This window comes from Cherax quadricarinatus, chromosome 10 (genome assembly GCF_038502225.1).
Source record: "Cherax quadricarinatus isolate ZL_2023a chromosome 10, ASM3850222v1, whole genome shotgun sequence".
In the NCBI taxonomy this organism is placed as follows: domain Eukaryota; kingdom Metazoa; phylum Arthropoda; class Malacostraca; order Decapoda; family Parastacidae; genus Cherax; species Cherax quadricarinatus.
Genome location: NC_091301.1, coordinates 26,862,441 through 26,879,409, shown reverse-complemented (window position 1 = coordinate 26,879,409; position 16,969 = coordinate 26,862,441). Strand labels below are relative to the sequence as shown.

Below are 16,969 nucleotides of genomic sequence, written 5' to 3'. Positions count from 1 at the left end.
GATTGGTAGAATGATGAAGTAAAGGGTGTGATAAAAGAGAAAAAGGTAGCTTATGAGAGGTTTTTACAAAGCAGAAGTGTTATAAGAAGAGCAGAGTATATGGAGAGTAAAAGAAAGGTAAAGAGAGTGGTGAGAGAGTGCAAAAGGAGAGCAGATGATAGAGTGGGAGAGGCACTGTCAAGAAATTTTAATGAAAATAAGAAAAAATTTTGGAGTGAGTTAAACAAGTTAAGAAAGCCTAGGGAAAATATGGATTTGTCAGTTAAAAACAGAGTAGGGAAGTTAGTAGATGGGGAGATGGAGGTATTGGGTAGATGGCGAGAATATTTTGAGGAACTTTAAATGTTAAGGAAGAAACAGAGGCAGTAATTTCATGCACTGGTCAGGGAGGTATACCATCTTTTAGGAGTGAAGAAGAGCAGAATGTAAGTGTGGGGGAGGTACGTGAGGCATTACGTAAAATGAAAGGGGGTAAAGCAGCTGGAACTGATGGGATCATGACAGAAATGTTAAAAGCAGGGGGGGATATAGTGTTGGAGTGGTTGGTACTTTTGTTTAATAAATGTATGAAAGAGGGGACGGTACCTAGGGATTGGCAGAGAGCATGTATAGTCCCTTTATATAAAGGGAAAGGGGACAAAAGAGACTGTAAAAATTATAGAGGAATAAGCTTACTGAGTATACCAGGAAAAGTGTACGGTAGGGTTATAATTGAAAGAATTAGAGGTAAGACAGAATGTAGGATTGCGGATGAGCAAGGAGGTTTCAGAGTGGGTAGGGGATGTGTAGATCAAGTGTTTACATTGAAGCATATATGTGAACAGTATTTAGATAAAGGTAGGGAAGTTTTTATTGCATTTATGGATTTAGAAAAGGCATATGATAGAGTGGATAGAGGAGCAATGTGGCAGATGTTGCAAGTATATGGAATAGGTGGTAAGTTATTAAATGCTGTAAAGAGTTTTTATGAGGATAGTGAGGCTCAGGTTAGGGTGTGTAGAAGAGAGGGAGACTACTTCCCGGTAAAAGTAGGTCTTAGACAGGGATGTGTAATGTCACCATGGTTGTTTAATATATTTATAGATGGGGTTGTAAAGGAAGTAAATGCTAGGGTGTCCGGGAGAGGGGTGGGATTAAATTTTGGGGAATCAAATTCAAAATGGGAATTGACACAGTTACTTTTTGCTGATGATACTGTGCTTATGGGAGATTCTAAAGAAAAATTGCAAAGGTTAGTGGATGAGTTTGGGAATGTGTGTAAAGGTAGAAAGTTGAAAGTGAACATAGAAAAGAGTAAGGTGATGAGGGTGTCAAATGATTTAGATAAAGAAAAATTGGATATCAAATTGGGGAGGAGGAGTATGGAAGAAGTGAATGTTTTCAGATACTTGGGAGTTGACGTGTCGGCGGATGGATTTATGAAGGATGAGCTTAATCATAGAATTGATGAGGGAAAAAAGGTGAGTGGTGCGTTTAGGTATATGTGGAGTCAAAAAACGTTATCTATGGAGGCAAAGAAGGGAATGTATGAAAGTATAGTAGTACCAACACTCTTATATGGGTGTGAAGCTTGGGTGGTAAATGCAGCAGCGAGGAGACGGTTGGAGGCAGTGGAGATGTCCTGTTTAAGGGCAATGTGTGGTGTAAATATTATGCAGAAAATTCGGAGTGTGGAAATTAGGAGAAGGTGTGGAGTTAATAAAAGTATTAGTCAGAGGGCAGAAGAGGGGTTGTTGAGGTGGTTTGGTCATTTAGAGAGAATGGATCAAAGTAGAATGACATGGAAAGCATATAAATCTATAGGGGAAGGAAGGCGGGGTAGGGGTCGTCCTCGAAAGGGTTGGAGAGAGGGGGTAAAGGAGGTTTTGTGGGCAAGTGGCTTGGACTTCCAGCAAGCATGCGTGAGCGTGTTAGATAGGAGTGAATGGAGACGAATGATACTTGGGACCTGACGATCTGTTGGAGTGTGAGCAGGGTAATATTTAGTGAAGGGATTCAGGGAAACCGGTTATTTTCATATAGTCGGACTTGAGTCCTGGAAATGGGAAGTACAATGCCTGCACTTTAAAGGAGGGGTTTGGGATATTGGCAGTTTGGAGGGATATGTTGTGTATCTTTATATGTGTATGCTTCTAGACTGTTGTATTCTGAGCACCTCTGCAAAAACAGTGATAATGTGCAAGTGTGGTGAAAGTGTTGAATGATGATGAAAGTATTTTCTTTTTGGGGATTTTCTTTCTTTTTTGGGTCACCCTGCCTCGGTGGGAGACGGCCGACTTGTTGGAAAAAAAAAAAAATAATAATAATTATAATAAAAACTTAATAATAATAATTTATAATAAAAATAATAAAAACTTAATAATAATAATTTATAATAATAATAATTCAGATTCAGGGATTCGGGAAACCGGCAGGCCGGACTTGAGTCCTGGAGATGGGAAGTACAGTGCCTGCACTCTGAAGGAGGGGTGTTAATGTTGCAGTTTTATAACTGTAGTGTAAGCGCACCTCTGATGGAGTGATTGAGTGAATGATGGTGAAAGTTTTTCTTTTTCGGGCCACCCTGCCTTGGTGGGAATCGGCCAGTGTGTTAATAATAATAAAAAAAAAATAAATCACTCTGGAGCACTTTAAATGTCATATGTATTTCATATAGGTTTGGTAGCTGACATTTAAAGCACTCCAGAGTGAATGTTATTATATAATTATTATAATTATCATTATTACTATCAACAAAACTTGCTCACTGAGTTTAATCATTTCTTAAGCTGCCACGATACACTGAGAATGTAAACACAGGTATAAACACACTAGCTAACCCTTTACTGTGAACTTCTTTTGTACTTCTTTCATTTTTCTCTTGTTTTTCCTCTGGAAAAACAAAAACAATCCATTCAACTAGGATATACAAGGGTTAAAAGTTTGAAGCCAATCAAAAGAGGCATTCTTAAGTTATTTCATGGGAACTGCTGTGCTATTTGCACTTGTACAATTGGCACCTTACTTTCAGCAAGCGTGTGTGTGTGTGTGTGTGTGTGTGTGTGTTAGATAGGAGCGAGTGGAGGAAAATGGTTTTTATGACTTGAAGTGCTGGAGTGTAAGCAAAGTAACATTCATGAAGGGATTCAGGGAAACCGATTAGCCGGAACTGAGTCCTGGAGGCGGGAAGTACAGTGCCTGCACTCTGAAGGGTGTTTATATGTTGCAGTTTTTTAACTGTAGTGTAGGCACGCCTCTGGAAACACAATGATGGAATGAATGATGATGAAAGTGTTTCTTCTGTTTTGGGTCACCCTGCCTTGGTGGGAAACAGCCAATGTGTTAATAATAAAAAATAATAAACAGCCCAGTAACAATCCAAACCTGCATGAGTAAGATACTCCAATGCTAAAAGTTTGAAACCAATCAGTAGAGACATTCCGAGTTATTGCACAGAAGCCTTGGAGAAACAAAAAAAATCAGTCATGTACAACAGGTATCTCTCTTCCATGGAATACCTAATGACTTTACCCACTTGGAAAAATAAGAAGGTAATGAAATTGTTTTTATGATAGTGCAACAAAAAAGGAGTGAATATGAATAAGTGACATGCAACATTAAGTGGCACAAATAGTGAACATTGAGACCTGTGAACACACTTTATGAAATGTCTTTTTAACAGTCCCTGACAGTCTCAATATCTTCAATGTCTTCACTCCACTATGTATTTTTTTTTTTTTATGCTCCAGCAGCACTGTCTGCACTCAGATGTCACTGTTTATTACTCATTACTTGTATATGATCTCCTTTTTCTAAGTGAAGAAAGAGGATTTTATGTGGAGAAGGCAAGGTTTTTAATACAAGTCAGTTTCTTTGATGATATTTATGCCATATTTAGTTTCGTAATAAAGTTGGTAGAATTACCGACAATATAATGGCAATATAATGGCTTGATAAAGCTCCTGGAGAGCGAAACGTTGCCACAATAAATGTCACATTAGTTGCACTTATGTCCTTTTACTTTACATATTTAGTTTCATTGAAGCTTATGTGAATAAACTGTTCTACTGTATTCCGTTTACTACAGAACTCTAGTACAGGTACTATATATAATTATTTCTTTGTTTTGGTACCTTAGGTCTATTTTTTTATGATACAGGGGAGAAGACGTGGAAATTATTCAGAGGAACAAAAATAAATATATGTCTTGGGTCATAGATACTGACAGTTTTCTGTAATTGAGCCTATGGCATCCATGCTGTCCAATAAACTCAGTGAACAGAAGAGGTGCCATAGGTACATTTTTAACATACATTATCCAAGACTCTTCCACCTACTACCTGAGGATACAATAAATATTGCCAAACAAAGGCAGAAGTTTCAAAAGGAAACTACATCAATCACTACTTCCTTGAAGTAGCAGAACAACCAAGTTGTGATAATTATGGGCCAGCAGCACTTGTGCCTGGTTAGCCTGGCACTTAACTGGAAGCCTGGCTAAGAATGGAGAACAACACATGAAACAAGTTATAGGTATGACTTTTAGTCCAAAAAGTTCAAGAAAGGTGTGACTGTGTAAGCCACCACTTTAGACAACTAAGGTTTAAACTTGCTCTCCATTAAATAAAACATAATTTAATAAAACTACCTGGGTGGGAAACAGCCAACACAGTAAAAAAAAAAAAAAAAAAGTTCTCTTTACCATTCATCTCAACAATTAAAAGAATTTCAATAACAAAAACTTTACAACTTAATAAGAATATGAGAGATGTAATTAAGAGTTTAATGTGAATCTGCTTACCTTTTAGGACTGGTATAATTACAATAATTGCACATGTGGGCTTGTGTAACGGTTTGCGATTTTTTATGAATAATACGCATCATTTTTTTATCATCTTCTTCACCCGATTCCTGGAAAAAAAATTAGCTTTTAATATAGGGTAGGGTTAAAAAAAATTAAAATAAAATATCAGAAATGCCTCCTCTAATACAATCACAATATTATGTATTATAATGTATTTCATCAACATCAGTCGATATTTAACATTCATACATTCCCGCTCAAGTTTTTTTTTTTTTTTGCATTTATTAGCTTTATATTTGCCCTAATTTGAGTTTCATATGACTTCATATCATCATTATACTTGCCCTAATACAAGCTTTATATTTGCCTTAATATAAGTTTTATACTTTCCATATGAGCTTTATTTTTTTTTATTTTTTTATTATCACACTGGCCGATTCCCACCAAGGCAGGGTGGCCCGAAAAAGAAAAACTTTCACCATCATTCACTCCATCACTGTCTTGCCAGAAGGGTGCTTTACACTACAGTTTTTAAACTGCAACATTAACACCCCTCCTTCAGAGTGCAGGCACTGTACTTCCCATCTCCAGGACTCAAGTCCAGCCTGCCGGTTTCCCTGAACCCCTTCACAAATGTTACCTTGCTCACACTCCAACAGCACGTCAAGTATTAAAAACCATTCGTCTCCATTCACTCCTATCAAACACGCTCATGCACGCCTGCTGGAAGTCCAAGCCCCTCGTACACAAAACCTCCTTTACCCCCTCCCTCCAACCTTTCCTAGGCCGACCCCTACCCCGCCTTCCTTCCACTACAGACTGATACACTCTTGAAGTCATTCTGTTTCGCTCCATTCTCTCTACATGTCCGAACCACCTCAACAACCCTTCCTCAGCCCTCTGGACAACAGTTTTGGTAATCCCGCACCTCCTCCTAACTTCCAAACTACGAATTCTCTGCATTATATTCACACCACACATTGCCCTCAGACATGACATCTCCACTGCCTCCAGCCTTCTCCTCGCTGCAACATTCATCACCCATGCTTCACACCCATATAAGAGTGTTGGTAGAACTATACTCTCATACATTCCCCTCTTTGCCTCCAAGGACAAAGTTCTTTGTCTCCACAGACTCCTAAGTGCACCACTCACCCTTTTCCCCTCATCAATTCTATGATTCACCTCATCCTTCATAGACCCATCCACTGACACGTCCACTCCCAAATATCTGAATACATTCACTTCCTCCATACTCTCTCCCTCCAATCTGATATCCAATCTTTCATCACCTAATATTTTTTGTTATCCTCATAACCTTACTCTTTCCTGTATTCACTTCTAATTTTCTTCTTTTGCACACCCTACCAAATTCATCCACCAATCTCTGCAACTTCTCTTCAGAATCTCCCAAGAGCACAGTGTCATCAGCAAAGAGCAACTGTGACTACTCCCACTTTGTGTGTGATTCTTTATCTTTTAACTCCACGCCTCTTGTCAAGACCCTCACATTTACTTCTCTTACAACCCCATCTATAAATATATTAAACAACCATGGTGACATCACACATCCTTGTCTAAGGCCTACTTTTACTGGGAAATAATTTCCCTCTTTCCTATGTACTCTAACTTGAGCCTCACTATCCTCGTAAAAACTCTTCACTGCTTTCAGTAACCTACCTCCTACACCATACACCTGCAACATCTGCCACATTGCCCCCCTATCCACCCTGTCATACGCCTTTTCCAAATCCATAAATGCCACAAAGACCTCTTTAGCCTTATCTAAATACTGTTCACTTATATGTTTCACTGTAAACACCTGGTCCACACACCCCCTACCTTTCCTAAAGCCTCCTTGTTCATCTGCTATCCTATTCTCAGTCTTACTTTTAATTCTTTCAATAATAACTCTACCATACACTTTACCAGGTATACTCAACAGACTTATCCCCCTATAATTTTTGCACTCTCTTTTGTCCCCTTTGCCTTTATACAAAGGAACTATGCATGCTCTCTGCCAATCCCTAGGTACCTTACCCTCTTCCATACATTTATTAAATAATTGCACCAACCACTCCAAAACTATATCCCCACCTGCTTTTAACATTTCTATCTTTATCCCATCAATCCCGGCTGCCTTACCCCCTTTCATTTTACCTACTGCCTCACGAACTTCCCCCACACTCACAACTAGCTCTTCCTCACTCCTACAAGATGTTATTCCTCCTTGCCCTATACACGAAATCACAGCTTCCCTATCTTCATCAACATTTAACAATTCCTCAAAATATTCCCTCCATCTTCCCAATACCTCTAACTCTCCATTTAATAACTCTCCTCTCCTATTTTTAACTGACAAATCCATTTGTTCACTAGGCTTCCTTAACTTGTTAATCTCACTCCAAAACTTTTTCTTATTTTCAACAAAATTTGTTGATAACATCTCACCCACTCTCTCATTTGCTCTCTTTTTACATTGCTTCACCACTCTCTTAACCTCTCTCTTTTTCTCCATATACTCTTCCCTCCTTGCATCACTTCTTTGTAAAAACTTCTCATATGCTAACTTTTTCTCCCTTACTACTTACTCTCTTTACATCATCATTCCACCAATCGCTCCTCTTCCCTCCCACACCCACTTTCCTGTAACCACAAACTTCTGCTGAACACTCTAACACTACATTTTTAAACCTACCCCATACCTCTTCGACCCCATTGCCTATGCTCTCATTAGCCCATCTATCCTCCAATAGCTGTTTATATCTTTCCCTAACTGCCTCCTCTTTTAGTTTATAAACCTTCACCTCTCTCTTCCCTGATGCTTCTATTCTCCTTGTATCCCATCTACCTTTTACTCTCAGTGTAGCTACAACTAGAAAGTGATCTGATATATCTGTGGCCCCTCTATAAACATGTACATCCTGAAGTCTACTCAACAGTCTTTTATCTACCAATACATAATCCAACAAACTACTGTCATTTCGCCCTACATCATATCTTGTATACTTATTTATCCTCTTTTTCTTAAAATATGTATTACCTATAACTAAACCCCTTTCTATACAAAGTTCAATCAAAGGGCTCCCGTTATCATTTACACCTGGCACCCCAAACTTACCTACCACACCCTCTCTAAAAGTTTCTCCTACTTTAGCATTCAGGTCCCCTACCACAATTACTCTCTCACTTGGTTCAAAGGCTCCTATACATTCACTTAACATCTCCCAAAATCTCTCTCTCTCCTCTGCATTCCTCTCCTCTCCAGGTGCATACACGCTTATTATGACCCACTTCTCGCATCCAACCTTTACTTTAATCCACATAATTCTTGCATTTACACATTCATATTCTCTTTTCTCCTTCCATAACTGATCATTCAACATTACTGCTACCCCTTCCTTTGCTCTAACTCTCTCAGATACTCCAGATTTAATCCCATTTATTTCCCCCCACTGAAACTCCCCTACCCCCTTCAGCTTTTTTTCGCTTAGGGCCAGGACATCCAACTTCTTTTCATTCATAACATCAGCAATCATCTGTTTCTTGTCATCTGCACTACATCCACGCACATTTAAGCATCCCAGTTTTATAAAGTTTTTCTTCTTCTTTATTTTAGTAAATGTCTACAGGAGAAGGGGTTACTAGCCCATTGCTCCCGGCATTTTAGTCGCCTCATACGACACGCATGGCTTACGGAGGAAAGATTCTTTTCCACTTCCCCGTGGACAATAGAAGAAATAAAGAAGAACAAGAGCTATGTAGAAAAAGGAGAAAAACCTAGATGTATGTATATATATATATATATATGCATGTGCATGTCTGTGAAGTGTGACCAAAGTGTAAGTTGGAGTAGCAAGATATCCCTGTTATCTAGCGTGTTTATGAGACAGAAAAAGACACCAGCAATCCTACCATCATGCAAAACAGTTACAGGTTTCTGTTTCACAGTCATCTGGCAGGACGGTAGTACTTCCCTGGGTGGTTGCTGTCTACCAACCTACTACCTATCAGCTTTATACCTGACTTAATATGAGTTTTACACTTTACTTAATATGAGCTATATACTTGTCCTAGTATAAGCTTCATACTTTCCCTAATATGAGCATTATACTTCACCTAATAATAGCTTTATACCTCTCATAATAAAAGCTTTATACTTTCCCTAATATGAACTTTATACCAGCCCTAATATGAGCTTTGTACTTGCACTAATATGAGCTTTACAAAACTAATACTTCTTATTATCTGCCATAGCCATCTAATATAAATTTGCAAATAAATCTTTTTTTTTTTTTTTTGAACAATCTGACCATCTTCTAACAAGGTAAGGTAACCCAACAATTAAAACCCTTTCACTCTCCCTCGTTTAATCACTGTCTTGCCAAAAGAGCACGGACATCACAGTTCAGATGACCCTCCAAACTGCATCATCCCCAACCCTTTTTCAGAGAGCAGGCATTGTACTTCCCCCCTCCAGGACTCAAATCTGGCTAACTGCTTTCCCTGAATTCCTTCATGAATGTTACCTTGAACTCCTTCATAAATGTTACCTTGAACAAACTACAACAGCATGTCAAATCATAAAAGCCACTTGCCTCCACTCACTCCTATCTAACATGCTCACACAAGCCTGCTCGATGTCCAAACCCGTAACACTCAGAACTTCCTATACCCTCCTCCCTCCAACTTTTCCTAGGATGACCCCTACTCCTCCTTCCCTCTACCACAAGATTTATGTGCCTGCCAAGTCATCCTATTTTTTCTCCATCCTCTCTAAATGTCTAGACCACCTCAACAACCCCCTCCTCAATCTCCTGAATAATACTTCTAATAACTCCACTCCTCCCAATCTCCAAACTCCAAATTCTCTGCATAATATTCACACCACACAATGCCTTCAAACATGGCAACTCTACTGCCTCCAGCCTCCTCCTCACTGCAACACTCAAAACCCATGTTTCACACTCATACAACAGTGTTGGTGCCACTTAACTTTGGTATATTTTCCTTTTTGTATCCATAAATAAATGTAGGCAAAAAGGCAAATCATGAAGGACAAGAGGTATATCTTGCTACTTCTACTTTACACTTATAATCAGGTCACACTACACATGCATGTACAGGCAAATATATTTACACACCTATCTGGGTTTTCTTCTATTTCTTAACAGTTCTTTTTCTTCTTCATTTCCTTTTATCTCCATGGAGAAGTGAAAAAGAATTCTTCCTCCATAAGCCATGCATGTCATAAGGAGTGATTATAAAGCCAAGAGCAATGGGTTAGTAATCCCTTCTCCTGCATAAATTACTAAATGTAAAAAAAAAAAAAATACTGCTGTTTTTCTCTTTGGGTCACCCTGCTTTGGTGGGATACAGCCAGTTTGTTAAAAAAAAAAAAAATTGCACGAGAGTATAGTCATACCAACACTGTTGCAAGGGTGTGATGTATGGGTTTTGAATGCTGCAGTGAGGAGACACAAGGTAGCTAAAGCAAAAGCTGTTTAAAAATATGTAGTCAAGTAGATTTTCTATTGTGATGACTACATTAAAAATATTGATAAATAGTCTTTGATTAATGTAGTCATTGAACAGTAGCTAAGGATAATTTATGGAATATGTGGTGAGAGAACACACAAAATAATGGAGTAATAATATTAGAGAAAAATGTGGAATGTCATATTCTGTACCTCATACATAACACTGAGGAGTGGTTTACAATGGTATTTTCTTCTTAAATTATACAAGGAAGAAGTAAAGTGCTAAAATTACATTTGTGTAAATCTGAGGGTAAGAGTTGTGCAGCCAAGAAGATAGTCAACTATTTTAAGTCAGTAAGAAAATAGCATGCAGGGTTAGCCCCAAACCCTTCAAAATCCCTCTCTAGTACACATTGTGACCACAATTTTCTCCAAGCAGAGTTCAAAGTCCTGGAAGTCACTCCCTGCCAAGCCTTACCTATAAGGTTTATACAACTGAGGATACTGAAGTGATCTTTCCAGAACTCTCTTAGGGTCAATTCAGTGTCTGAAGTCACTTCCAAGCACTTCTGAAACACTGTTTTGGTGTACAGTTTTTTGAGGTTTGAAATGGCCTGTTGGTCCATGGGCTGGAGGAGAGGAGTGGTATCAGGAGGCAAAAACTTCACTTTAACCCTTAAACGGTCCAAACGTATATATACGTTCACTCGCGTAGCGCCCCAAATTTTTTGAGGAAAAAAAAATCTTTTCTTTTAAAAGGAAAAAAGAGCATATGGTACCCAGGCATCCCCAATTATTTTAATATGACACACAGTGAGTGCGCACACCCATTCTCTCATGTCTAGGTGACTCAGGCTTATCGTGGCAATGTTGAATGAATGACAAAGAAAACGTATATATACGTTTGGACCGTTGAAGGGTTAATGAAGCTCAACTCCCCCACAATTTGCTCTTGCAAGTTTTGAGGATGAGCAGGAGCATTGCCCATTACCAGGAGGCACTTGAGTGACAATTTATTTTCCATGAGGTATTTTTGCACAGTGGGGCCAAACACATAGAACCAGTCAAAGAAAATGTCCCTAGTGGCCCATGCCTTACTGTTTGCTCTCCACATCACACACAATTTAGTCTAGACAACATTGTTTTCTTGAACACTCTGGGAGTTTTAGTGATACACCTCTTACTCTAACTGTAGCTATAACTAATTAATGATCCGATATATCTGTTGCCTCTCTATAAACACGTACATCCTGTAGCCTACCCATCAACCTCTTATCTACCAATACATAATCTAACAAACTACTTTCATTACATGCTATATCATACCTTGTATACTTATTTATCCTCTTTTTCGTAAAATATGCATTACTTACTACCAAACCTCTTTCTACACATAGCTCAATTAAAGGCTCCCCATTTTCATTTACCTTTGGCACCCCAAATTTACCTACTACTCCCTCCACAGCATTTTTACCCACTTTAGCAATGAGATCCCCAACCACAAGTGCTCTCTCACTTGGTTCAAAACTCCCTATGCACTCACTCAACATTTCCCAAAATCTCTATCTCTTCTCCAGGTGCATAAACACTTACTATATTTTACACCACATAATCCTTGAATTTATACATTTTATATATATATATTTTTTTTTTTTCAACAAGTCGGCCGTCTCCCACCGAGGCAGGGTGACCCAAAAAAAGAAAGAAAATCCCCAAAAAAGAAAATACTTTCATCATCATTCAACACTTTCACTGTTTTTGCAGAGGTGCTCAGAATACAACAGTCTAGAAGCATACACACATAAAGATACACAACATATCCCTCCAAACTGCCAATATCCCAAACCCCTCCTTTAAAGTGCAGGCATTGTACTTCCCATTTCCAGGACTTAAGTCCGACTATATGAAAATAACCGGTTTCCCTGAATCCCTTCACTAAATATTACCCTGCTCACACTCCAACAGACTGTCAGGTCCCAAGTACCATTCGTCTCCATTCACTCCTATCTAACACGCTCACGCACGCTTGCTGGAAGTCCAAGCCCTTTACCCACAAAACCTCCTTTACCCCCTCTCTCCAACCCTTTCGAGGACGACCCCTACTCCGCCTTCCTTCCCCTATAGATTTATATGCTTTCCATGTCATTCTACTTTGATCCATTCTCTCTAAATGACCAAACCACCTCAACAACCCCTCTTCTGCCCTCTGACTAATACTTTTATTAACTCCACACCTTCTCCTAATTTCCACACTCCGAATTTTCTGCATAATATTTACACCACACATTGCCCTTAAACAGGACATCTCCACTGCCTCCAACCGTCTCCTCGCTGCTGCATTTACCACCCAAGCTTCACACCCATATAAGAGTGTTGGTACTACTATACTTTCATACATTCCCTTCTTTGCCTCCATAGATAACGTTTTTTGACTCCACATATACCTCAACGCACCACTCACCTTTTTTCCCTCATCAATTCTATGATTAACCTCATCCTTCATAAATCCATCCGCCGACACGTCAACTCCCAAGTATCTGAAAACATTCACTTCTTCCATACTCCTCCTCCCCAATTTGATATCCAATTTTTCTTTATCTAAATCATTTGACACCCTCATCACCTTACTCTTTTCTATGTTCACTTTCAACTTTCTACCTTTACACACATTCCCAAACTCATCCACTAACCTTTGCAATTTTTCTTTAGAATCTCCCATAAGCACAGTATCATCAGCAAAAAGTAACTGTGTCAATTCCCATTTTGAATTTGATTCCCCATAATTTAATCCCACCCCTCTCCCAAACACCCTAGCATTTACTTCCTTTACAACCCCATCTATAAATATATTAAACAACCATGGTGACATTACACATCCCTGTCTAAGACCTACTTTTACCGGGAAGTAGTCTCCCTCTCTTCTACACACCCTAACCTGAGCCTCACTATCCTCATAAAAACTCTTTACAGCATTTAATAACTTACCACCTATTCCATATACTTGCAACATCTGCCACATTGCTCCTCTATCCACTCTATCATATGCCTTTTCTAAATCCATAAATGCAATAAAAACTCCCTATCTTTATCTAAATACTGTTCACATATATGCTTCAATGTAAACACCTGATCTACACATCCCCTACCCACTCTAAAACCTCCTTGCTCATCCGCAATCCTACATTCTGTCTTACCTCTAATTCTTTCAATTATAACCCTACCGTACACTTTTCCTGGTATACTCAGTAAGCTTATTCCTCTATAATTTTTACAGTCTCTTTTGTCCCCTTTCCCTTTATATAAAGGGACTATACATGCTCTCTGCCAATCCCTAGGTACCTTCCCCTCTTTCATACATTTATTAAGCAAAAGTACCAACCACTCCAACACTATATCCCCCCCTGCTTTTAACATTTCTGTCATGATCCCATCAGTTCCAGCTGCTTTACCCCCTTTCATTTTACGTAATGCCTCACGTACCTCCCCCACACTTACATTCTGCTCTTCTTCACTCCTAAAAGATGGTATACCTCCCTGACCAGTGCATGAAATTACTGCCTCTGTTTCTTCCTTAACATTTAAAAGTTCCTCAAAATATTCTCGCCATCTACCCAATACCTCCATCTCCCCATCTACTAACTCCCCTACTCTGTTTTTAACTGACAAATCCATATTTTCCCTAGGCTTTCTTAACTTGTTTAACTCACTCCAAAATTTTTTCTTATTTTCATTAAAATTTCTTGACAGTGCCTCTCCCACTCTATCATCTGCTCTCCTTTTGCACTCTCTCACCACTCTCTTTACCTTTCTTTTACTCTCCATATACTCTGCTCTTCTTATAACACTTCTGCTTTGTAAAAACCTCTCATAAGCTACCCTTTTCTCTTTTATCACACCCTTTACTTCATCATTCCACCAATCACTCCTCTTTCCTCCTGCCCCCACCCTCCTATAACCACAAACTTCTGCCCCACATTCTAATACTGCATTTTTAAAACTATTCCAACCCTCTTCAACCCCCCCACTACTCATCTTTGCACTAGCCTACCTTTCTGCCAATAGTCGCTTATATCTCACCCGAACTTCCTCCTCCCTTAGTTTATACACTTTCACCTCCCTCTTACTTGTTGTTGCCACCTTCCTCTTTTCCCATCTACCTCTTACTCTAACTGTAGCTACAACTAAATAATGATCCGATATATCAGTTGCCCCTCTATAAACATGTACATCCTGAAGCCTACCCATCAACCTTTTATCCACCAATACATAATCTAATAAACTACTTTCATTACGTGCTACATCATACCTTGTATATTTATTTATCCTCTTTTTCATAAAATATGTATTACTTATTATGAAATTTCTTTCTACACATAGCTCAATTAAAGGCTCCCCATTTACATTTACCCCTGGCACCCCAAATTTACCTACTACTCCTTCCATAACATTTTTACCCACTTTAGCATTGAAATCCCCAACCACCATTACTCTCACACTTGATTCAAAACTCCCCACGCATTCACTCAACATTTCCCAAAATCTCTCTCTCTCCTCTACACTTCTCTCTTCTCCAGGTGCATACACGTTTATTATAACCCACTTTTCACATCCAATCTTTATTTTACTCCACATAATCCTTGAATTAATACATTTATAGTCCCTCTTTTCCTGCCATAGCTTATCCTTCAACATTATTGCTACTCCTTCTTTAGCTCTAACTCTATTTGAAACCCCTGACCTAATCCCATTTATTCCTCTCCACTGAAACTCTCCCACCCCCTTCAGCTTTGTTTCACTTAAAGCCAGGACATCCAGCTTCTTCTCATTCATAACATCCACAATCATCTCTTTCTTATCATCTGCACAACATCCACGCACATTCAGACTTCCCACTTTGACAATTTTCTTCTTATTCTTCTTCTTATTCTTATTTTATATATATATATATATATTTTATTTTCTAGGTAATAGGTTGGTAGACAGCAACCGCCCAAGTAGATACTACCGTCCTGCCAAGTGAGTGTAAAACGAAAGCCTGTAATTGTTTTACGTGATGGTAGGATTGCTGGTGACCTTTTTTCTGTCTCATAAACATGCAAGATTTCAGGTACATTTTGCTACTTCTACTTATACTTAGGTCACACTACACATACATGTACAAGCATATATATACACACCCCTCTGGGTTTTCTTCTATTTTCTTTCTAGTTCTTGCTCTTGTTTATTTCCTCTTATCTCCATGGGGAAGTGGAACAGAATTCTTCCTCCGTAAGCCATGCGTGCTGTAAGAGGCGACTAAAATTCCGGGAGCAAGGGGCTAGTAACCCCTTCTCCCGTATAAATTACTAAATTTAAAAAGAGTGACTTTGTTAATGGTCCAAGTCGGACCGAAACGTCGTCGTAAGCTTCTCTCTTTTATGTGCGGGTTATTTGTGTATCGTTCCAGTCACGGTATTGTGCCTTTTTGTTATTTAAAAAGAGAAACTTTTGTTTTTCTTTTTGGGCCACCCTGCCTTGGTGGGATATGGCCAGTTTGTTGAAAAAAAAATATTTTATTTATTTTATATTTATTTTATTTATATACTTTATATATGCAGTGGAATCTCTACTTACGATTGCATCCACGTGCGAGTTTCTCCAGATACAAGCAGTCACTCGGTCGATTTTTTGCTTCCAGACGCGAGCGAAATTTCCAGATGTGAGCAGGCCTCAAGGGAGGTTCCTTGACGCTGAAGTCAGGTTCTTGCTCTTGATCTAGGGAATTGGATCTCAATTGTTTGTTGGACTATCTTATTGAAACATGGGCAATGTATGATGGAACGATGCTTCTTAACACACACCAAAAATGAAAGAAATCAGACCATAAATAATGGAGTTCACTTCTCAGCTATTAGCTCTCCGTTAGCGGTATATTTTTGTGTGGTTTTTATGGTTGAATTCTCGTTTTTTTTGGTCTCATTTGATAGAATGAAAGATATACTACAAAAACAGATATGATTTTGATTGGTTTCATAACAAAAAGTACCTTGAAATTGAGCTCAAAGTAGCAGAAATGTTTAATTCTTTGGCGATGTTCAAGAGTAAACAAATGACATCACCGTCCAATACCTGCCCCTCAGCCTTCACATATTGGAAAGCTCTTCAACAAGCTAACAAAAATGGGAGTAGACATCATGAGGTAGCAGCAGCAGACAACATGAAGCAGCAGTGGCAGAGATGAAGCAGCAGTGGCAGACAACATGAAGCAGCAGTGGCAGACATGAAACAGCAGTGGCAAACCTTGTTGTACCCTAAACTATAAGTGAGTTTCCAAACACCACCACAAGATGGCAATCCACTCCACTCGCAGTGGAGGGAATTCTCGTGTTTTCCTCACTTTTCGTGCAGTTATTCTGCGAAATCTCTTGTTTCTAACCATAGGTCCTAAGAAAGCAAGTGCAAAGGACAATGCTGAGGAGAAAAAGAGGATGATTTCCATGGAATTAAAGCAGGAAATCATAGATAAACTAGGTGGAGGGTTAAGGACTTGGCCAGGCAGTACTAGGAGTACCAGGAATCAGTGACAAAGTGTAGCATTAAGAGTGTAGCAATTATAAGTCACACCATCTGACTTTTCTGGGTTATCCTAGGTTCTCTACACATGTAGTCAGAAGCAGGAATGGCCACTGTAGCGGCCCTATAAACACCAACAACAACAATGGCCGCT

The 16,969-nt window shown here is 39.0% G+C and overlaps 1 protein-coding gene across 6 annotated transcripts in view; it reads right to left on the bottom strand.

Moving 5' to 3' along the window:
• LOC128688003 (transcriptional repressor CTCF) overlaps positions 1 to 16,969 on the bottom strand; it is a 250,016-nt gene that overhangs the window by 168,317 nt on the left and 64,730 nt on the right. For all 6 annotated transcript variants that reach the window (XM_070083728.1, XM_070083727.1, XM_070083729.1 and 3 more), the window contains exon 6: positions 4,781 to 4,890. In XM_070083728.1, the coding sequence (XP_069939829.1) occupies positions 4,781 to 4,890 (110 nt within the window). The remainder of the gene's footprint in view (positions 1 to 4,780; positions 4,891 to 16,969) is intronic.